The sequence below is a fragment of the Triturus cristatus genome, chromosome 11 (assembly GCF_964204655.1).
Source record: "Triturus cristatus chromosome 11, aTriCri1.1, whole genome shotgun sequence".
Taxonomy (NCBI): Eukaryota; Metazoa; Chordata; class Amphibia; order Caudata; family Salamandridae; genus Triturus; species Triturus cristatus.
The window spans coordinates 854,087,800-854,112,712 of NC_140594.1; the positions used below are offsets into that span (position 1 = coordinate 854,087,800).

The window sequence follows — 24,913 nt, forward strand, 5'->3', positions numbered from 1 at the left end:
TTTACCAAAACTCATTCACTAGTCTGGAAGAGTTAATGGTACTGCACACAATCTACATATTTAAGTACAGCACATCAGTGTCAAAGCATGACTCATTTAATCAACATATAAGCAAAGACTGGATTCTAATGCTACTAAAACTTCACAACATGACAGATTTTAAAAGTTATCTGTCAGCAAATACATGATGTTACCAAATGATTCTCTCACACTGATCCCAAATGCACACTAACTCACAGTGTGATTCTAGACAAGCACCACTATCCCTATGAGCTTACCAAAACTCATTCACTACAGTGCAAGTGGTAAGGGAACTGCACACAATCTACATATTTCACGACTGCAATTTACTGTCAATGTCTCACTCATTTAATGAAAGAATAAGCCATAACTGTCTTCTAATGCTACTAAAACTTGACAACTTGACTGGCTTTAAAACAGTTATCTGTCAGCAAATACACGATATTACCAAATGCTTCTCTCACAGTGGTTCCCAAATGCACAAAGACTCACTGTGTGATTCTAGACATACAACACTATCCCTTGCACTATATCAAAACACATCTAGAAGTAGTACTACATTTTAGTATAGAAACAAAACATAACTCATTTAACGAATTCATAAACAATGACTGGTTTCTAATTCTACCAAAATATAAAAACTGCACAGTTATCTGTCTACAAACACATGAAAAACACAAATGCCTATCACAGAATGGTTTCTACATGCACACACATTGTAGAGAAAAAAAGTACTCCCTACACTTTAGCAGGAAAAATACATTAGTCTGATTAAAATCAAAATAGTCTACATGCATCCCCTCACAATTAAATAACTCATCTTTCAAGTTCTTTTGTAGATTAAGGAGTATATAAATCAGTCACCATATTTTCTTTTACAGAATCTCTGCACTGTGCACCTCTCAGCAAAAGCAAAGAATGGAAAAGTTTCCCTTTCATTTTCCACACATTTACATGTAAACATCAAATCACAATCCTTCGCACATAAACTCAAAAGCAAACACACATTTCTATTGGTTAAACATTTCAACCCTTTCCAACTGAAATACATTTCAACCCTTTCCCCAATGTGCCTTCTGCCTGTTACCATAGAAAGAGGTCATGGAACACTGCACTGAGCTCACAGGTCACAAGTTCAGTACAAAATGTTCCTACACAAGACAGGAAGTCTGCTTGACTTTTCAACATATCAGCTTATCATATATAATTTTCCTTACAATCTGTTTTTGTTAACCAATAACAATCATACCTTTAAAAAACAAAAATATACACCCTAGCTTTCAGTGTAGAAAGTTGTTATACAACCAATGATTTCTTGTCGTTTTTCAAAAAACGTTGCCGTGGATCCGCGCACCCACCGCGAGAGCATCCGTGCATCCAACGCGATAGGATGCGCGCACCGTGCGCGCATTTCGCCGCTTTTAAAAAAAAAAAGGGGGGCCACAGGGGGTCCTTCTGGGACCCCCTAAGCAGATCTAGAGGGTCAGAGTATTTCCACTCTGCCCCCTTTATATCTTTTACACACTTAGTCCCCTTCCATCTTCAGCCTCGCTTCTACCGAGGCAGAAAATGGCCGCAAACAGTTCCTGGTTTTGAATGTAGAGAGACGCTCGACAGCCAATTAGCATTCAGCGCGCGATCGGGAGGGTGCGCGCTCCGTTCGGGGAGGGTGCGCTTACGGTGCGGGTACGGTCCGCGGATCCTCCGCGGCCATAGATATTAGTAACTTTTTTCCCTAATTTTCTCAGGAACTACTGAACAGATTCACACCAAATATGCAAAAGGCACGAGTCCGAACTGAGGACTACCTCTTTGCCAAATTTGGTGTCATTCCGTTCAGCGGTTCGGGCTGCAGCTGCGACAACAGATCCTATGGGAAATTGCATGGAGAAAATGCGTTTTGGGACCCCCCTTTTTTCTCGGCCCCTGCTTCACGGATCACCGCAAAACTTTCAGGGTAGGAGCGGAGCGGAGCTGGCCAAAAGTTTGGAGAATTCCGCGAAGATTCGTCAATCGGCGCCAAAGATATTCCCAATAGAATGTTGCGGATTTCCTATGGAAAATAGGTCCTAACTATAACTATCTACTGGCTACCGCCAGTAGATAAAATCTATCTATATATATATATATATATATCTAAGTTCCAACAGCTCCTACTGGACAGCTAGCCCCTTGGAAAGTGGCGTACACGCCAGCGAAGCGACTGGCAATCAAATTTCCAATATACCAAAGTTATGTGCGCTCTCAGGCAAGTAAACGACAGATCCAACAGGTGAAGGTGACCAGGTTTATTTCATAACGCGTTTCGACTGTGTCCGCAGCCTTGCTCACATGAAACCCAGGTTTCATGTGAGCAAGGCTGCGGACGCAGTCGAAACGCGTTATGAAATAAACCTGGTCACCTTCACCTGTTGGATCTGTCATTTACTTGCCTGAGAGCGCACATAACTTTGGTATATTGGAAATATATATATATATATATCTATATACATTATCTACTGGCGGTCGCCAGTAGATAGTTATAGTTAGGACCGTGTTTCCATAGGAAATCTGAAAATTCTATTTTGAATAACTTTGGCACCGGTTGACGGATCCTCGCGAAATTTTCAAAACTAATGGGGCGCTCCGCTCAGCTCCTACCCTGGAAGTCTCGGGGTGATTCGTCAAGCGGGGGCTGAGAAAAAAGGGGGGGCCCAAAACACATTTTCCCCATGCATTTTCCCATAGGACCTTTAGTCGAAGGTACAGGTCGAACGGCTGAACAGAATTACTTGCAATTTGGCAAAGAGGTAGTCCTCAGGTCAGGCATGTGCCTTTTGCATATATGGTGTCAATCTGTTCAGTAGTTCCTGAGAACATTGCAGCTAAAAGTACATCAATATCTATATGCGCGCGCCTTAACGTGCGCGAGTGTAATTGTGATTGGTGGTTACAGTCAACATTCGAATCGGTTGAAATCAGGAAGTGTTGTCCGCCATTTTGTGTGTGACAGTGAAAAAGAAAGGTGGAGAACGTGAAAAGGGGGCAGGGTACAGAGTTCCTGACCCCCTAGCTTTTGTCAGGGGGTCCCTGAAGGACCCTGAAGGGTAAAAAAAACATTTTATTTTTTGTTAAAAAATCGCGGGGTGCGCGCACCATGCGCAAACCGTCGCAAGGTGCGTGCACGGCGGAAAAAAAATCATAAAAAAAATAGAATTAAAAATCAAATTTAAGTGTTTAGATGTTAGGTGGCTCTAAAAAGAGCCGTTGTGTTAATTGCAGAACAGAGGAACAAAAAAATGAATACAATTATAGGGTGCCGCATGTGTGCTGCTGTATCTTGCTCTCTATTAGGGGAATGCTGGTGTCCCCATAAGAGAGAAGTGCATTGCACGCATTGCACCGTATATGCACCCTCTTGAACAGAGGGTGTATATCCAGAGGAACAGAAGCAGGTGAAGCTGCCACCGCAGATGAAGTGCTCGGCTGAGCTGCTGCAGATGTGCTCGGCTGAGCTGCTGGAGGGTTGTCTCTAGCAGCTCGAGCAAAAGCCACAGGATGTACTCCTTTAACGTGCCTGATCATAGTGAAAATACTAAAAGAGTATTTCTTTTTAGGATCTCCTCTTGATAAGACAACACCACAAATAGTGCAGGTGACTTTTGGAGCATTCACCTTCTTCTGCCCCTCTGGAAATCTAAAAAATTGCCAGATAAAAGAGTCTTTCTGTTTCCTCTGTCTCACAAGGGTCTCCTGCTCACTCCCAGAAGATGACTGCTGCTCTGCCATTCTCAAGTACTGGAGTACTGGAAAAGCTGCTCAGCTCCTTCTCCCAGGGAATCAGAAGAAATAATGAGGGGAGTAGGTGTGGTGTTGGAAGTTTCTGGAACTGAAACTACTATAAACCAATGAAAAGTGTTGTTTCTTAATCACATGACCTGAAACTACTATAAACCAATGAAAAGTGTTGTTTCTAAATCACATGACTTGCGCGTACGGAGCACGCGCGCACGCGCATACGGAGCACGCGCGCATGCACGTACGGAGCACGCGCGTACGGAGCACGCATGATGTACGCATGCGCACACGGAGCACGTACGCATGCGCACACGGAGCACATACGCATGCGTGCACAGTGCGCGCACAGTGCGTGCACGGTCAAAAACCCTTAAAAAAAAAAAAAAACAATGTTAAAGTGTTTATAACTTTATAGAAGATATTAACTATGCTGTTCAACTTTACCCAAATTAAAAAAAAAAAAGAGCTGAGCCATTCCATATTACAGGATAAAGTCAATCTATAACTATATACATAGGTAGCTTATTGTAAAATATATATTTTAAAAATATAATAATACATTCATAAATTAGCATTTAAAAAACCTTGCAAATTCACTGAAAAAACCATAGGTTTCACACACGTTATAGTTAGGAATTAGCATTTAAAAAACCTTGCAAATTCACTGAAAAAAACATAGGTTTCACACACGTTATAGTTAGGAAATAGCATTTAAAAAACCTTGCAAATTCACTGAAAAAACCATAGGTTTCACACACGTTATAGTTAGGAATTAGCATTTAAAAAACCTTGCAAATTCACTGAAAAAACCATAGGTTTCACACATGTTATAGTTAGCTGGATATTTCACTCGTACAAAACCAATGAAATTCCCCTGTTATAGTTAGTTCAGCTAACTATAACTCGTGCGCCCGCAATCCACTGCTGATGACGTCACATATTACATCACTCATGACATGGTCAGTGACATCACTCATGACATCACTGATGACATCTCAAATGACATCACTGATGACATCACTGATGACGTCATCCATGTGATAAATTACCACATCTTCTCACACCCTAATATAACCTTTGATACACCGACTCAAAATTTCAGAGTTCCATTCTCAAAACCATACATACTGCAATACCAATAACTACATACCCACTTATTAACTCTTAGGTCTACATACACCTCCACTCATTCACCTGTACAGTCACTCATACTTACAGTCATTCCATACAAGACTATCATATCCATTTATACACCTATATAGACACTCACACACCACCAATCATCCATAGAGGTACTCTCACACCTAGTCAGTCATCATGCAAATAATCACACTCCCATTTACTCACCTATGCGGTTATACACACTCAAGTTCACTTAGTCATAAAAATAGTACCACATTCTTACGCTCTTATAGAATCATTGATACAAGCACACACTCATCCATACAGTCACTCTCACAATCACACACTCTCACATCTACCCACTTATATACTCTTACACGCATATATACTGCCTTTCACATATGTAGTTAGTCACAAATGTACCACTGAGATATACATTCAATCCCTAACACACCCATACATACACTCACTCAACCATACAGTTCATCACAGATGCACTCTTAAAACCATGAACCCATAGAATCACCCACTCACACATCTATGCACAGAGTCACACACACCCCACCCACACATACACTCAGGAACCCATACAGATACTGAGACAAGCAATCAATAACTCATAGACACTCATATAGCTATTCACAAAACCATGCAGCCACTTATACACCAACATACAGACACATACAAACATTTACACAGTTTAGTCACTAGTCTGCAGTAAGATACATTTAATGACTCACTTATAGAGTCAGTTACGCACCACAGAAAATCAGCCATTTACACACTTGTACACCCACTTATTCTTCAACAGGCCTTTCCCTATATATATTAAACATATTAAAATTGTTCAGAAACACATACTCAATGGATGATGTAATCAGTGATGTCATCAGTGATGTCATTTGAGATGTCATCAGTGATATCATGAGTGATGTCACTGACCATGTCATGAGTGATGTAATATGTGACGTCATCAGCAGTGGATTGCGGGCGCACGAGTTATAGTTAGCTGAACTAACTATAACGGGGGAATTTCAATGGTTTTGTACGAGTGAAATGTCCAGCTATAACATGTGTGAAACCTATGTTTTTTTCAGTGAATTTACCATAGGTTTCACACATGTTATAGATAGCTGGACATTTCACTCGTACAAAACCATTGAAATTCCCCCGTTATAGTTAGTTCAGCTAACTATAACTCGCGCGACCGCAATCCACTGCTGATGACGTCACATATTACATCACTCATGACCTGGTCAGTGACATCACTCATGACATCACTGATGACATCTCAAATGACATCACTGATGACATCATCCTTGTGTAAGAGTAGCAGACCTCCTCTTATCCTAATATAAACTTTGATACACACATTGAAAAATACAAACTAAAGTTTTGAAAACTATAGAGATACCAATACCAGTTAGAACAAACTATTCAGTAATTCCAAAATCTACATACGCATCCATTCATTCATCAACACTTCTATATAGTCACTCATACATGTACTCAGTCATCATATGTACTCATACACCTATACATCCTGTTACACACCTACACTCATACATAGAGTTACTCACACACATACTCACACATGCAAATAAACATCCATTTACTTGCATATACAGCTATACACACTTACTTCTACAGAAACGTACACATACTTACTCTCTTAAACAATCACTTATAGAAACACATACTTATTTATACAGGAACTCTTCCAATCTCTCACTCTCATATATCCTCACTAATATACATCAATACTCACATATACTAGTTTAAAACTTATGGACTTACTCATAAAGACACTATTGAGACAGTCATTCACTCTCTTACTCACCTCTACACACACTCATCCACCCATACTGTCCTGCTCACATACTGTCTTCAAAACACATACAAACAGTGAGTCACTCATTCATGCATCTATACGCTAAGTAACATCCCCCACTGAACCATACAGACACTCATACTGATACTCTAAAAACGAACTAATAACCCATATACACACTCATGTAGCTACTCACCAACCCATGCAGCCACTTATACACAAAGTGAGACACTGATACAGATATTTAAATATTTAAAAATTACTCTCTAATACTTGTATTCACTGAGATACTGTTAATAAGTCAGTTATACAATTAATTTTACAAAAAAAACATCCATTTAGACACTTATTTACCCATTTATTCTTCCATTAACCTTTAGATATACATATATAAAAAATATTTATTTTTCAGAAAGACACATATTCACTGGATGATGTCATCAAAGATGTCACGAGTGATGTCATTTGAGATGTCATCAGTGATGTCACTGACCATGTCATGAGTGATGTAATATGTGACGTCATCAGCAGTAGATTGCGGTCACGCGAGTTATAGTTAGCTGAACTAACTATAACGGGGGAATGTCCAGCTAACTATAACATGTGTGAAACCTATGGTTTTTTCAGTGAATTTGCAAGGTTTTTTAAATGCTAATTCCTAACTATAACGTGTGTGAAACCTATGGTTTTTTCAGTGAATTTGCAAGGTTTTTTAAATGCTAATTCCTAACTATAACGTGTGTGAAACCTATGGTTTTTCAGTGAATTTGCAAGGTTTTTTAAATGCTAATTCCTAACTATAACGTGTGTGAAACCTATGGTTTTATCAGTGAATTTGCAAGGTTTTTTAAATGCTACTTCCTGACTATAACGTGTGTGAAACCTATGTTTTTTTTAGTGAATTTGCAAGGTTTTTTAAATGCTAATTTCTAACTATAACGTGTGTGAAACCTATGGTTTTTTTAGTGAATTTGTAAGGTTTTTTAAATGCTAATTTATGTATGTATTATTATATTTTTTATATATTTATTTTACAATAAACTACTTATGTATATAGTTATAGATTGACTGTATCCTGTAATATGGAATGGCTCAGCTCTTTTTTTTTTTATTTGGATAAAGTTGAACAGCATAGTTAATATCTACTATAAACTTATAAACAGTTTAAAATGTTTTTTGTTTTTTAAGGGTTTTTCACGGTGCGCGCACCGTGCGCACACCGCGCAATATTTATACAATTTTTTTTTTGTTTTTTGAGACCTTAGGGGTCTTTCATGGTCCCCCTGAGAAGGCCTAGGGGGTCAGGGACTCTTTACCCTGCCCCCTTTTCACGTTCTCCACTTGTGTTTTTAGCTCTCTTCTGCCTCTAAAACTCAAAATTGCAGCTGGGGGGTGCGCGCACCGTGCGCGCATCCCGCGATTTTTTGAAAAAAAAATAAAATGTTTTTTTCACCCTTCGGGGTCCTTCAGGGACCCCCTGACAAAGGCTAGGGGGTCAGGAACTCTCTACCCTGCCCCCTTTTCACGTTCTCCACCTTTCTTTTTCACTGTCACACACAAAATGGCGTCCGACACTTCCTGATTTCGACCGATTGGAATGTTGATTGACATCTAACCACCAATCAGAATTACGCTCGCGGACATTTGGTGCGCGCCCCGTGCGAGCACCGTGCGCGCACGGTGCGCGCATATAGATATTTATGTACTTTTAACTGCAATTTTCTCAGGAACTACTGAACAGATTGACACCATATATGCAAAAGGCACATGCCTGACCTGAGGACTACCTCTTTGCCAAATTTCAAGTAATTCTGTTCAGCCGTTCGGGCTCTACCTTCGACTAAAGATCCTATGGGAAAATGCATGGGGAAAATGTGTTTTGGGACCCCCCTTTTTGCTCAGCCCCCGCTTGACGAATCACCCCGAGACTTTCAGGGTAGGAGCTGAGTGGAGCGCCCCATTAGTTTTGAAAATTTCACGAAGATAAGTCAACCGGCGCCAAAGTTATTGAAAATAGAATTTTCAGATTTCCTATGGGAACTCGGTCCTAACTATAACTATCTACTGGCGACCGCCAGTAGATAATATATACACACATATATATATATATATATTTTTTTTTTCAAAAGTCTCAGTTGACAGCGATGTCATTCACCAGCGTGCGGGTGCACCACGACTGGAACGGCACCAGTCTACATCTTTTTCAAACAACTCCCACAAGAAGAGCACAGTGGGTACTCCCGGTAAACAGAATTCTTTTATTATTTTTTCACAGCGTGCTGTCTGTCCTGACACATTTTGGCTGATCCCAGCCTTTCTCAAAGTCATGTTGCCATTAAATCATTTCACATTTAAAGGTACAATGCATATAGACATAGAAGAAACAACATCCGTTGTGCCTGTGTCCCCATCATTATGCATGATTAAACTGGTTATAATATTGACATAATTTTTTTAATTTAACAAGAAAATATTTTTTACTCTTTTTTTGTCTTACTTTTTTACAAAGATATCTTTTTTTATAAAAACAAACCAACTCAACGTTGTATCAACCCATAATTCATGATAAAGGCTGTGAAGCAGTTTTGGAGGTAAACTCTTGGGCCAGTGCCCGAACCTAATTGGAAGCACCATGCTTAGTTCTTCAGCTCTGGGCCAATGTCCAAGTCCACTTAAAAAGAACAATTGATGGACAGAATGCAGAACAATGTCATACATGCACCCCAGTACAAAGATCTGGGCCTAAATCCATCGTTTTTTTGCTCACCATGCCTTTCCAGTTTGAACCCAGTCACATGCAAATCAGTCTTGACCCTGTGCCTAATGGGAACAGTTCAGCCCGAACTGCCAGGCCAGGTCCTCCCTGGACTGGAAACAAGAATCCTAGGACCGGTTTTGGGGTTTCACCGCTCATCAGCCAGGATAGCTTGACTTCAGTGGCATGGAGAGCACGGGACCCACGTCTGGGCATATCCGTCCCACTCGGGGTGACAGATGCAAAAAGAACAATTGATGGACAGAATGCAGAACAATGTCATACATTCACCCCAGTACAAAGATCTGGGCCTAAATCCATTGTTTTTTTTGCCCACCATGCCTTTCCAGTTTTAACCCAGCCATATGCAAATCAGTATTGACCCTGTGCCCAATGGGAACAGTCCAGCCCGAACTGCCAGACCAGGTCCTCCCTGGACTGGAACCAAGCATCCTAGTACCAGTTTCGGGGTTTCACCCCTCATCAGCCAGGATAGCTTGACTCCAGTGGCATGGAGAGCACGGGACCCACGTCTGGGCATGCCCGTCCCGGGTATGCCCAGTGACCAAGACCTGGACAGGTCAAAACGCGTCGTTTGTTTGCCGGATTAAATCGTAAATGTTTGCATCTATAATCGGAGTGGCTCGTTTCTTACTGGAAGTCGGTAAGAGTGTTTATATACACACACGCACCCACAGGACACTGTGAGTCTCGCATCATGATTCCACCTTTCAACCTGGCTTTCTCAGTATCAAACTCTGGGTACATCCCATGAGGAATTATAGCCCACTGCCCTGAGGCATCCTGCAAGGAATTATGCCAGGACCATTAAATATGCCTATGTCTGCAAGATGGTATTAACTGAATATACATAAAGACCCTTATGAACATACGAATGTCAGGCAACTGACTGGGTGGTTCTGAATGGAATGGTCACATAATTTGTAAGTAGTCCAGAATTAAATCCCATCTCTCGGACACTTCAGCTTTGAAAATCAAGATCATTTTGGGTAAGCAGTTTGGTTTCACTGTCTTATAGTTTACTGAATTATAATTCATGGTTAACTGTGATATGTACACCATTTTATTACCACTATTTCTCTGTTTCTCTTTCTATTTCTTACCTACTGGCAGTCTCCCTATGAATAACCCTCTCTAAATACCTTCTCCAGTTGTTTCATTCTGCTGCCTGTCTGCATAGCCCTTCTCATAACCAGGAAAGTGGGTATGTACCTGAAATGAACTTGAGCAAATTCTTCCATTGTGTAGAGCTTCACATCCGTCTGCTGCTCTTCTGGCTCATCTGTCTGGGATCTTTGCAAAACTGATCTTCTTTGGTCCGGTGACAATACCAACAAACTCTATAAAATTAAAAAAGAGATCAGATAAGCCTCAAACTATCCAACAGAGTAAAGGGATATAACAAACAAGATACTCTCCCAAGGTACATAGCAGAAGAACCTTTTACTCATGGAGAATGGCAAACCTCACCTTTTGTAACATAGAGAATCACTGAAATACTTTAAACATGTTTCTAGAATCTAGACAAGATTTATTCATAGACAAATCCAAAATGTCACAACCCTCCAGGCTAAAAGTATAGCTAAATACAAAACCATCATGTATGCTTCAAGCAATGACTTTGGGTCTGAGGAGGCTCTCAGGCTTTCTTTTGGTATTAACCTGTTTCAAGGTAACACTTTGTCCCAGTCCCCTTTATTTAAATTGAATGTGTGCTTGTTTCAGATAGAATCTTGTCTATGGTTTCTTACTGTATATTTCCATTTGACTGCACCAACATTAAGAAGTGACACCAAAATAGTTGTGAAATGCATTGTAACCACTAGATGCCTGTACTCTTAAAATGAGTAAGATGCAGCTGATGTGGAGATAGCCCAATTGTGTATGTTTATATACATATATGTGTATATATGCATTACACACACACACACACACATATAGAGGTATTGCATGATTCATAATGCTAGCTCCCAAGCCACTCTGCAAAACTTTAACATTGTTAGGGCTACTTGAGTTATGTTGCACTGAGGACTAAATCATCCAGCAAGGGTATGTAAATAATGTGGCATAAAATGCAAATTATATAGCACATTCTCTGTCTGTACTATTTTTATCAGTTTTAGATAGCAGCACCATTTGGTGAAATCTGAAACTTTAGCAAATTGTGTGGCAAATGCATAAAAACCATAATTATGCAGTAAACACCACTGCCACAGAATTGCCTAACTCTGCCGACCCTCACCATTTACCATTATTTTATTAACAATTTATTCAAGGAAAGTAAACAAAGCCTAAACATTCTAATTCCAATCAGTGTCCATTGTTAGCTCTGTTCTGAACAAAACAGCTTTTTTAAGCTAAATATCCAAAAATAAACATGTAATAAAAAAATACATAACCGGTACCATGTATAATATGGTTCTAAATTGCTATCATGGGCTTCTTTTACCACTTACAAACTATTTGGTCTTCTGTCTTGTTGTTTATAATGTCACCTGAACCCCTTAACATCAATTCTGGACCACATTACGATCTAAAATCCGTAGTGAATCCCGCATTCGATCGACAGAGGACAATGTGTGGAAGACAACATCCTAACTAATTCTTGACTCAAAAACACTATCTATAACGTCGACTGCATTGTAATCTGGGCTACTTTTATCAGTGTTTTCCCTTGATACAGAGGACGTTTGTATGTACAAGGGAACTTCTTTAAGGATCCATTGGCAGTTGGTGATTCCTGACTCCCGTTGGATTTGGGATGTTCACCACGCCGCGACAGATACTTCAATGTTCATGAGGTATTGGGGTGGGAGGGATCTAGCTGTAACCAAAATGTCATGGGTATCAATTTTGAGCTGGTGTACTTTACAGTTTAATGAAGCTCGAATCCAAATAACCAAACCCGCAGTAGCCCAGCCCCTTGGGCTGGGAAATACAGAAACAAAGAAATTAAGATATCCTGGCCTGTGGATAGAGTCCAGAGGCCAGGTTTCTTGGAGGAGACAAATGACATTTTTCCATTAGGTTATTCCACTCTGGAATGGATATTTTGGATCTGAGACCAGCTATATTCCATGAAATAAGACACAATTCAGTTAGATCGGAAGATACATGACCCTGTAAAGGAGATGTAGACTTCAGAGGGACAGGGAGGGCACTACTGGATGCCACAGAAATTTAAGTGATGCCTACATTAGAGATGGAGTCATTAATATGCAAAAGGTCAGAGCCAGAAACACGCAAAAGCGACATCACAGAGGACCCTGGATGGGTTGAATGGTAAGACCCCCTCCAGCCAGTGAAGGGCCTGGTGAGATGGAATTAGTTGGCCGCAAAGGAGATGGATCACAAGATAGAACAGTCACCCCTTTAAGTCAGTCTATAACACTAAGTCTTGTTGTAGAAACATCAGGTGTCATACTGATGGCCTTAGTTGTGTGCTGGTGTAACCGGGGGTATTTGAATTGAATGCATGAGTGACCAGGGAGACTAGTCCTAACTTCTATGGCCACCATGTTGTAAACTAGGGCCTTGGACATAAGAGTTAACTCTAATATATTAGAATTGGAAGAGATGGACCTTTAATCACTAACAATATAATCACGAAAAAAGAGCGAGACCCCCTAATGTGGCGTATCCAGTGGGTCACTTTATTCTTCACTAAATCTTTCCCTTCATACCTCCCTGTCATGGTCAGATTGGGAACATTTGTCATCAAAATACGATGAATATGCCTCGTTGTCCCACAGACTTTTTCCCCGCAGGGAATTACCACGCGGTCGTTACAACGACCGCATTGTAATTCTGCATACCATTACCCTGCAAGTCGGAACAACGACTTGTGGAGGGGGGGGTCTGGATGTTGGAATAGTCTAATTTACTATTCCAACTCCAGTCTGCACGGACATTAGGGAAGGTGTTGGATTTTAAATCCAACACCTTCTCCCCCCTCCGCAAGTCGTTGTTCCGACTTGCGGAGTAATGGTATGCGGAATAAAAATGCGTTGTTGTAACGACCGCGTTGTAATTCCCTACGGGAAAACAAGTTTTGTGGTAAACGTTGTTTACCAAATACGATTGGCACTACAAATACCAATTTGTGAGTCATGTAAGTTGGTGTTAAAAATAGAACCATGATTATCTCTGTTGAGAAGGGGAAGAAAATAACTAGTCAAAGCAGTATGTTTTTCCTAGCCCCCAAAAGACTGGCTTTCCAGATAAGAAGATGTTACCTGGTCTAAGCAAGGAGCTTTACCAGCTGCATGCTTAGAGAAACACTGCTATTGATTAGTGACTACAATTCTACATGGGGATTTGATAGGGTCTTTTTTACCGGTCACAATACCTTAAGACTTGGACTAGACGTAGTGGAAGTAGGCTGCCTGTGTAGCACTTGCTGTTTGCTAAAGGCTATATGCTGACTCAGAGTCCATCAAAAATAAAACCATGGATTTAAGCGCCCCAGCTTCAGCTTTCAGATCGCGAAGAAGAGTAGCATGCTGAGCCTGTTCTGTTTGTGTGCTAGAGGAAACTACCTGTCTTGTGGAAATGCACAGGGAATCATTGATGGTGTTGTGCTGGCCGATACTTATTTCTGCCAAAGAAGCATAACGATTACTACACAATAAAACACCCTCTAGTGAAGACTATGAGTCTTGTGCAGAGTCAAAGGGTACTAAACCACTGGTCGGTAGAGAATGGACTGTAACCTCATTGAGTTGCACCTGGGCTCGCTAACTATAATCCTTAAGCAGACCAGGTATACTCTTTTATTTCAAAGAATGATCTGAGGCTATGGAGGCTGTGGTGCTAACAAAAAGAGGGGACTGAGCATGGGTCATTAGGTCATCAATTCGGTCTAATAAACCATTCTTAGCTGCGTCTTATGTTTTTTTTTTTAGTTTTCTTTTTTACCAGACCCGCCCCCCTTCCATGGCCTTCCTTTTCCCCAGTTAAACAAATGGTGCGCTATTAATGAGTTTCACGAAAAAATAAAATTCAACTGTAAATGCAAAACAAAACACAAAAACCTCCCAGGCGTACAATAAAGAAACTAGTCACATTAAGAAAAAAACAGTCATAGATTGGGCATAAAACAGTAACTTTTGGGGTGGGAAGCAATCTGTTCAAGGGGTGGCGCAGACCAGCCCCCTCTGGGCTCTGAGGGGCGTGGACAGGCCCGGGTTGTGCCCGTGCACGTCCAGCGCAGCGGGGCCGCGATGCAGCTTTATTGTTGATTCCCCTCGTAATCAGAGGGACAGGTTTGTGGATGCAGGGATTCTGGGAGCTGAAGTCCCCTAGCGGCTGCAGTCAGCAGGTGCTCTTCCTGTGATGCCGGTAACTGTGGTAGTTAGTTCTGAAGTGATGTTAGCAGCTACTGTGCTGAGACTCCCTACAGCATGCCCCAAAATCAGGTGAAAAAGAGTAGCTGTCCAGCTTGCAACTTTTTGTGAAGATCCGTGAAGTTGGGTTTTCCCATTGCAGCTCACATAATAAATTTGGTTACCAGGATCACCCTCTCCAAATGACACAACTGGCCTTATAATGAAAGCAGCTTTTACTGCTATTCACCTGGACAAATTTCAGGTGGGATAGTAGAACATTTAACTGATATGTGATTGGAGTTTGGTCCCACCCTTTGGTGGCTCTGAGGCCTCAGTACAATATATTATGTCTTTTTCCTGTGACCCTCTCGGGATTGGTTGCCCACAGTTCCCTGTGAGCACATTGGTCCTGGTTTCATGAGACCCTCTCTGTCATTTAGTGCCACTTCCACATCTCCCAACCCAATTTCTGAAAACAAAGGTTTGGTTTTGCATTGTAGTATTCTGTATTGCTATCACAATTTACTTGAGGGGTAGATGGTGATGTCCTTTTGTAAACACTATATTCTTAACAGTGGGTTTGTGAGAGCAGATAAGCAGTAATTAGAAACTAAAAAGTGAACAACCCTTCAACTCGTCACTAAACAGCAAATCTCCCAAAACAGCTGCATCTAACACTTAAGAAAATGAAATATGTACACTTCATAGAAGCTCTAGAAAAATGTAAAAGAAGTAATTGAATGAAGTCCCGCAATAATCATGATCTGAATGATATTTCAGCACATTGAACATATACTAAAGTCAAATAACAAAAAGCATGGCACTTGTAAATCTTGTCAAAGTAAGCCTGTGCAAACCAAACCCAGAAAGTACATTGTAAACCTACAAATTCCATATTGCATCAGACCTGTACATAAAAATAGTTACTTTATGGAATATGCACATTTCTTGAATGCGTTATTGGATCAGGAACTTCAAGATCACTCCTACTTCCAATTAACTAGAGACATATTCTCATCAGAGAGATGCAAATGTTTTACAGAGAACAGTGTGAGGTGCTCTGGGTAGACCCCTTGTCACACACACATGGCATAATTTCATGGAATTAAGAGCAAATGGTTCTTCATCTGTCATCTTCAAATGCCCTTGTGAACCCATTTTTTTCCATTTCTCCTTTAGTTTCCCCCAAAAGGTCTGCAACACTTCAGACTGGTCGCTTGTTACAGTGTACTTGAGAGACACTCAATGATCAAATGTGTGAGACTTAGGGCCCGATGTAGGTAAATATGAAATACCGATTCCTAAATACCGAATTTTACCGATTCGGTATTTAGGAATCGGTATTTCATATGTAGCTAATAATTCGGTAAAAAATACTGAATCGGTAATATTCGTTATTACCGAATCGGTAATACCGATTCGGTAATAAGGAATCACCTTCCCATTCATTCCTATGGGTCTGGAGGCCCATAGGAATGAATGGGAAGCCATTCACTATTACCGATTAGGTTAATACCGAATCAGCAATAGGGGTTGCATATTCAAGGGTGGCAGGGTGTCACATTGACACCCTGTTGCACCCCTGAATCGTGCATGTGTGCACATGTGGCGCACATACATGCCCTAAGGGCATGTATGTCTGCCACATTGCAACTTGAGAAAAGCAAATTATTGCATTCTTAAAGGTATTCGGTATTTACCATCAACTTGTAGTTGGTGGTAAATAACGAATCCTGAATGCAAAAATGCACTCACTTAAGTGCCTCCTACATAGCTTTTAAGGATTTGGTATTTTACCGATTCCTTAAAATAAGGAATCGGTAAATTACCGAATCCTTAAAACATGCCTCCTACATGAGAAAGGGCTAAATACCAGTCGGTAACGGGAAAATTACAGATTTTCGCCCGTTACCGGCCGGTATTTAGCTACCTACATATGGCCCTTAGTGCGATACTTTCTCGCAATCAAATGGAAAGAGATACATTTCAGAAACTACACCCTTCTGAGCAGTGAGAAGTTTTAAACAAATCTTGAAACTGGTGCAAAACACCTGATATGGAAGGCCACTAACCTACTGCCCCTTTCTAAGATCATTATCACGACCACCATAATAACAAGCTCCAGGGCTGGACTACCCACTTACCAATATCGACTAGCCTCTAAAGTGTTACAGCACTGTTCTGCACTTATCACAATCGCTTGCAGCATCATTTTAAGTGCTTACTACTTCAGAGAAGAGTGAGATGGTGTGTTTGCTTCATGTGGCAAGTCTGCACTTGTGCACTATAAGCCGCCCGTTCCCCACACCTGCTGCACACCGTGTAGCTCCGCCATAGGTACCACGACTCCAGCTGTGCCAGCTTCTACAATTACACTATCCCCCTTAATCTGCCTCCAGGTAACAAACTGACACCGCCTTTCGTCGTGACTTCTGGCACGAAAAGTGGCCAGCAATAAAATTAGTCCCTCCTTCCTTTGTGATTTAACCCTTCCCAATCCCAAATGCAACTCTGCTGGATTCACATGCAGTGACCAGCCAATTGCAGCCTGCCTAAGCCATCTTCAAATTAGGTGTGCAGTGCTACTCTTGGACTTCAACCAGAATGGCCTTGCAGCGCTACAGTGACTGATCTAGTCCAGAAAGGTAAGATCTGCTCTGCCCTACAACTGGCTGTATGTTTGCTTCTGTAAGTTACGCCGCAGGTAAGCAGACAGGCTCTGTGTTTGTCTCTTAGGCTTTCTTCTTATCTCAGGGAGACAGAAATTCCACTGGCAGCTGAACCGACTCCATCGACAGAGGCTGGCTGGTGGAGTAGACCAATTTAGAATCCATCCTTTATAAGTTATCATTTTGCAATTTCACAATTATTTTGACATTATATTTATTGTGTGCCTTTAATAATGTGTGTGAACATTTGCATTTATTAAGGAAATGTAACTATTGAGAAAGTGAAGCTTTATAAACGTGTGTACTAATGTTCAATTTAAACATGAAGATGTATTCTGTATTTGCACTTATACTTTAAGTCACATTTGCATATATTCTGAAATTCATATTTGAAAGTGTATTCATGTATTCTTTTACTCACACTTGCCTGTGTTCTTAAGGTACATGTAGACCAGTATAACCGTGTATTTGAAGTGCATGTTTACATTTTTAGTTAAAATTAGCCTGCCTAAAGGCCTTAATTTTGAAATGTTTTTGCTTGGTTACCGCTTTCTTTCTTTTGCAGACGCGTTCTTATGATTTCATGAGCAAGGGAAAAGGAGCATTGTTGTATGTTTTAGTTTATTGATAGTAAGGCCAGGGAAGAGAAATCTTGTCAAGAAACTTGAAGAAAAGAAGAGCAAATAAAGCCTCCTATTTGTCATGCATGAGGAACAGTACATAATCAAAGTTGCAGTAACTGTCCAAGTTCTGTGGAATGGAAAATCCAAGTGATGTTGCAAATGCATACCACAAGAAGTGAAATGATGGGTTTCTGGTGGGGTCAGAAGAGATCTGATTGTTGTTGAAGTTTATTGGTTTTAATTAGTGTTCAATCCGTTGGAAGTTAGGGCAGATTCCCTCAGACTGGGAGGGATACAGACCTCTCTGCTTCCTTTATTCTTGCAAGTGTGAAGCTTCAGTAAAACATTCATTCCATTTCTGAAAAACATCTACCGGGGTCTTTACTATGCTGACACCTTTCACATTTCTAAATTTCCTTGAGGCCCCATTCTATAATCCATTATAATTCTAGACTTAGAATCTTGATTAGATTACTTTAGAATTTATTCATGTTTAGGAGAGAGAATCCAAGTTTCTTCAAGGAACACTTAACTCTAATTCTTAGTTTCTGTATTGCTTGTGGCTGTGATTATTTTTTATCTTATCCTACTGAGACTTAATTAATTGCAATATTATAGCTTGCCAACTGTAATACTGTATATTTTTTATATTTATTGTAAAGGAGGATGAGTCGCTTTAAGGAGTGAGAAGGAAATCACATTGTGCTGCGCTGAGGTGGACGGTTGACGTAAGCTGCCGCCTAGGCCCGCACAGTTTGAAGCAGTTAATGCTTGGAAGCACACAGCTCATGTTAGGTAAAAGGAAAAATGTCAGGGAAGAGTCCGAAAGGCAGTGCGTAGATATGCCAATGATAGATGGGATGCAGAACAACCGCGGTGGAGAACTGATATAGTAGCGGGAACTAGACTGTACCCTGCATTGACGAGAGAAGAACTTGAGAGAAAGAAAGAAGGGGAAGGGAAGAAGAAGGAGGAAAAGATAGGAAACCCCAGAGAGTACAGGCAAAGACAGTGATAGTGATTCTAGCAATGATTTCCTAGATGAGTTCTTATCAATACATCCACCTCCATATAATGTGGCCAACCTGAGGAAACAAATGGTGCAGTTCCCAGTGGAAACTCTGGAACAGCCACTGCACCAGTAAACATGAGTTAGAACCTTTTGGGAGAGAGCTCAGAGATTAGTACCCCTGTTAACTCTACTGTTCTCACTGCCCCAGTTGCAATCGCTGCTCATTTCACTATTGGTCCTGCAGTTCCTCTGTATAAACCAGAGTCGTCAGGAACCATGACACATACTTTGACAGGCCCTATTGGAGTAGCTATATCAGCTAATGTGGTCCCAGGAATGAGAGGAACGCCGATAGTCCCGACTCAGGAGAATACCCCTTATGTTGCTGCTACAAAATCAACCATGAATAAGGCAGGATTTACTCCGGTAGGAGAGTCCGTTCAAAAATCGTAACATTCTGACATTTCTATTTGGGATTCACCACAGAGTGTTAACCATGGTAGTCCCAGGGAAAGGATAGTGTCTAATACCTCTATAGTACAGAATGGTATTCATTCTCAGAACTAGATGATTTTATGAGATTTTTCAATGGGTCCCCAAGAGAAAGTGAATGTGCAGGATTAGGCAGGGAAATAATTAAGTCCCAGATGAGGGAAAATACAGCGGATGTGGTCCGACTCAAGTTAGAACTAAATGAGAAAATATGAGGAAATCTTGATTTTTCCCAATTAGATACCAACCAAGAGAACAAACTTGTATTCATGTATTAAGACATTACTAAACATGCAGGACACGCTCATGATAAGTTGTCTGAATTGGCCCGAAATTATGAGGTAGATTTAAGCCAAATCAAGTAATTGCAGAAAAGTTATTGTTTATGTTTTGATGAGAAGGACATTTGCAGTTTAAGAACATCAGAAATGAAAATTCAAATGATGGAATTAATTAGTAGCATCCAAAAATGGAGCGAGCTGGATAACTGGAAAGGCAGCCGGGCGAAAAAGAGAGATAAAAATAAAACGAAGGGAGAGCTGCGTCCGTCTTTAATGGATGAAGAGGAAGTGTCAAATTTTCCACAGAGGTAAGTTCCTGGTGGAGGTTATGTCCATGTGCCTTGGAGTAGGGGTGATCTTGCGTCATTCACCAATGATTTCCCAGAGTTGAGAGAAAAGCCAGTGGTTGAGCAATTTGTGAAGATTTCACAGGTCTTGTGGGTGGATTTGAATACCTTCTTCGACACTGTGGTGCTGAGTGAATGGTGCGCAGAATGTAAAGTGGCTGTAGAGCAGCTGGAGAATGAATCTCAGAGAAATCCAATAGCATATGCACCATCACCATTAGTGATGAAAAAGTATCAAAAGGTGATAACCTTTTTGAAAGGGAAGATACCAGCAAAAGGCATCGATTGGGTTAAGATTGAGAGGAAGATCCTAGAGCCGAAAGAGTCAGTGTATGCCTTTTATGAGAGATTGTTGCAGGTTTTTAAAAAGCATAGTGGAATAGAGACTCTTGAAGCTAAAAACATGAGAAACTTTGTGTCCCGATTTGGGAAGGGATTGACACCTGAGATTAGCTGATTAAACATTTGATCTGTTGGCAGAATACATCGGTTGATGCCATTTTAAGATATACAAAATATTGCTAATAGCAGCTTAAAAGAGGAATAAAGGTGAATGCAGGAGGATTATATAGACTATTGTCACTATTTATATGGAATTCTTCTTCTTTATGATGGTTTAAGGTTCTTAAAAGGTGCTGCAGTTAGTGTGGCACTAAAAGAAGATGCATAATGCTAGCCAATGCTTCCTTAATGACATCTTGATTCTCTCTTCATAACAATTGGCGAAACACAATTTTCCTCTTGCCAGAGACATTTTCAAAGTTCATCTTCCACCCATTCGAAGAAGTGGACCGAACTACAAAGAGTATAGTGTGTAAAATACACGAGTTGGGGAAATATGGTCATTTTATATTGTGAAACTCAACCTCTTAGGATCAGGGGAAGGTTCATATTGCAGGAAATATCAGAAGCATCATCTTATGATCACAAGGTATAAATATTTTCTCACTAAATCATCTCCAGATCTGGTGATGTCTACTCTATGTATTTAAATGAACAAACTTTACTTTGAGGTGTATCTGGGAAAGGACAACCTGCAGCAAGAAGATAATAAATGTCCATCCTCTCTTCTCACAGACATACAAATCCTGCATCCCAAGGCCATTTTAATCACACAAATACAAGTCCAATTGACAAAGCAGAAAGCAATAGAGGAAAGGGGTTCTCCTGCGGAGTTTACTGGGTGCCTCTGCTCATTGGGAATACCCTTGAAGGAGGTAGTTTATCTGTACAGCAGCAATTACCCTTTTATATAATAATTTGCACTAGACTGTTTAGTTTTGATGAATCTCCTTTTTTTTGTTTCATACCCTGCAAACTGAGTCACATGTTGTATTCTCAATATGAGAGACAGGCGGATGCTGTTCTCCTGATTATTTATGGGATGGGAGGAGAGGGTTTTTAGGATATGTGTGTTTGTTTGCTTCCAGTATTTTGAGTTATTTAGGGTGCACTATTCTAAACTGCTTCTCATGTCAAAATGTTTATGTTTGAAACAGGTTGTTTTTTACAAAAAAGATACCCTATTTATTTTTACCTCTTTCATTTTCGCCTGATTTAAATCTCTGACCTGGTTACATGAGCGTACCGCTTGAACATATAAGGATTCTTGCAGGCGTACATGAGTGAGGCTGCTAGAGTGCTGTCAGAGTTCTACAATCTTTACAGGAAGTCTTGAGCTCTTGTTACAACTGCAAAAGCTACCCTTTAATTTACCAAAATAAGTTAGCTAATGTGGTTTAATGTAAAAGTTGACCATACAAACAGCTCTTAAATGGGTTATCCTAGAATGGTTATCCTCAGATGCTGCATTTTTCTCACTGATTAAGAAATAGACTTAAGGTTCCTTTTTCTGTGTATATAAATAAAGCACAGTACCCACAAACATACTAGCACTCAAGAATAAGAATGCCATTTCTATTCCCTCTATGTCTTGAGAATTGCAAGACTCTGGAAATGCAAACAATCAGTGTCCAACTTGGAACAAAAAGCAGCCCAGGAAAAAATGTTTAAACCTGCCCTGTCCCGCTCCCTTCCTCCTCTCGGATTTCTCTTTCTTTTCTTCACTCCCTTTCCTCTCTCCTTCTCTTGTGCCTGCTGAATTATGTGGGGGAGTTGGGGAAAGTTACAAACGCACCAGCAGAGGTCCTCTGCGTCCAAAGATTGCCCTCCGATGGCTCCATCGCAACAGGGAAATGCCCGATGGAATAAATAGGAAACATTCATTACAACGCAGGCATTACAATGCAATGCCTTTACAATGTAGTCAATACAAGGCAAGTCCCATTGCAACACATGACATTACAACACATGTCATTACAACGCATATCCCTCACTGACCAGCCTCTTCCCTGAGGTAAGCACCCAACGGTGTTAGAATAGTCATTTTTGTTGTAATGGAACATGCGTTGTAATGGATTGCATTGTAATGGCATGTGGTGTAATGGAAGATGTGTTGTAAAAACCGCGTTGTAAAAGTATGCATTGTAATAGTTTGCATTGTAACATCATACATCCGGAATAAATGGTCACTCCGGCCCTGAAAGCTACTCATATACCATTTAGTCCTCTGAACAGACTGAGAGTTGAGGAGAAGAAACCCATATATTTCTGAGTGTAGAGGAGGGGAGAAGGGCTGCACTGAACACTCCAAATATCCCGAGATGAAAAAGCACAAGAGAATTTCAATATTCAACCCGAGAAAGTATGGTGGGTGGGAGTGCAGCGGATTGGAGTGTGTACCTTTACTCAAATTTTTCTAGAGCATGGTTTAAGGAAAGCAAAATCCTTGGGAAAATTATTTCAGGACCATATCATCAGGCAGATGTTTAATTCTGCTGCCAGTTTAATTAGGTTATGTTAGACCTGGCATCCTTGGCGTGGGTTTCTCCTAACTTTTTTGCCTTCAACAGTCCTTTGCTGACTTGATTTTTTGCTGGCTTTAAGACTCTGCGCATTTTAACACTGCCACCAGTGCTAAAGTGCTTGTGCTTCCTCCTTTCAACATGATAGAATTAGCTTATACCCAATTAGCATTTCGAATTTTCTTGTAGGTCCCTAGTAAAGTGGCACGATCTGTGCCTAGGGCCTCTAAATTAAATGCTACTAGTGGGCCTGCAGCACTGATTGTGCCACCTACTTAAGTAGTACTTTAAACAAGTCTCGGGTAACCTCCATTTTTAAACTGCCATGTCGACCTAGCAAAATAAACCTTTTGCCAGGCCCAAACCTTCCTTTTAATACATGTAAGCTGCCCCTAGGGAAGGCCCGGGATAGCCCAGAGGGCAGGGTGCCGAGTATTTGAAAAGCGTGACATGCACTTTTTAATTTTACATGTCCAGGTAGTGGAAAACTCTTAAATTCGTTTTTCACTACTGCAAGGCCTGCCTCTCCCATAGGACAACATTGGAGTTACTTTACAGCATTTAAAAAGTGATAATTTCGAAATAGGAGAAGGAAACCAGTTCATGTTTGGTGTCTTTGGAATTGTAATGAAAAATCTTCTTGCATGCTGGTCAGGTTTTAAATTACAATTCTGAAAATACCACTTTCAGAAAGTGAAATTTTTCTGCCTTAGCCGTTTAGTTCCTTGCAGACTGTCTCTGGGTCGCATGACTGGGTGTAGCTGACAGTTGTGCTTTGTGTTGTTTTCCTAGACAGCCATATGCAATAGAGAGCTTAGGTGTGCCTGAACCGACCATCACTGGCAGGATGGGAGAGTGGGGCTGGGCCAGCTCTACTTACAGTTGACTAGGCTGTGTCCTGCCTACACACAAGGGGCTTCTTACCCCCTGTAGTTAATCTGAAGCCAAGACAGGGAAGGCAGGGTGCCTGGGACCTCTAAAAAGGAAACCTCTAGACGTTTCTCCCACTTCAAAGGAAGGCCCAGGTATAAATATTGGACCTCAGACACCAGCTCCTCAGTACACTTCTGGACCTGTGAATACTCTGCCAGGGAGAAGGACTGTTGTGCTGCTGAGAGGACTGCCACTCTGTTGGACTGCTGCTCTGTATGAACTGCTGCCCTGCTGTACTAACCCGGTGCCTGCTGCCCTTTTGCCTGGATGAGAAGAACTGGATCAGCATCTGTTGAAACCTAGGACCCAAAAGTGACTCAAGGAGCTAGTTGACCGACTTCCTGACTGGAGCCTCAGGGACCGAAGGCTCCAAAATCTGTGAACCAAGCACCTGGACTCTGTCATCTTTGAGTCCTACTCTGCCAAGCGGTGCAACCCCAGTCCTGAATTCTCTGAAGTGGGTCTGAAGGTGCTCAGCCAGCCCATCTGTTGAACCAGCAGTACCAACGCATCCCCGCTGCTGAGAGGTGCAATCCTGAGCAGAGCCTACTCATTGCCGTTGCTGCATAGGTTCACCCCATGTAAGGACTCTGCATTGACCCCAGAAACCTCATCATAACCGCCGTCGGTGCAAATCTTTCCCTGACGCAGGCCCTCATATAGCAGCCTCACAGCTCCTTGGAACCAACGCAGGTTTGCCTTGACTGCGTGGGGTATCCTCAATGCCGCACTTTACATAGCAAGCCCTCATCATCGTGATCCTCGCCGACGACACAGGACCTCGCATCACAGCTTCGCAGCACTTTGGAACCGACGTATCTCCTCGGCTGTGCAACGC

At 41.2% G+C, this 24,913-nt stretch overlaps 1 protein-coding gene across 2 annotated transcripts in view; it reads right to left on the reverse strand.

The window, feature by feature from the left end:
- LOC146785536 (unconventional myosin-VIIb-like) overlaps nt 1-24,913 on the reverse strand; it is a 961,158-nt gene that overhangs the window by 193,443 nt on the left and 742,802 nt on the right. For both annotated transcript variants that reach the window (XM_085634664.1, XM_085634663.1), the window contains exon 36: nt 10,740-10,867. In XM_085634664.1, the coding sequence (XP_085490790.1) occupies nt 10,740-10,867 (128 nt within the window). The remainder of the gene's footprint in view (nt 1-10,739; nt 10,868-24,913) is intronic.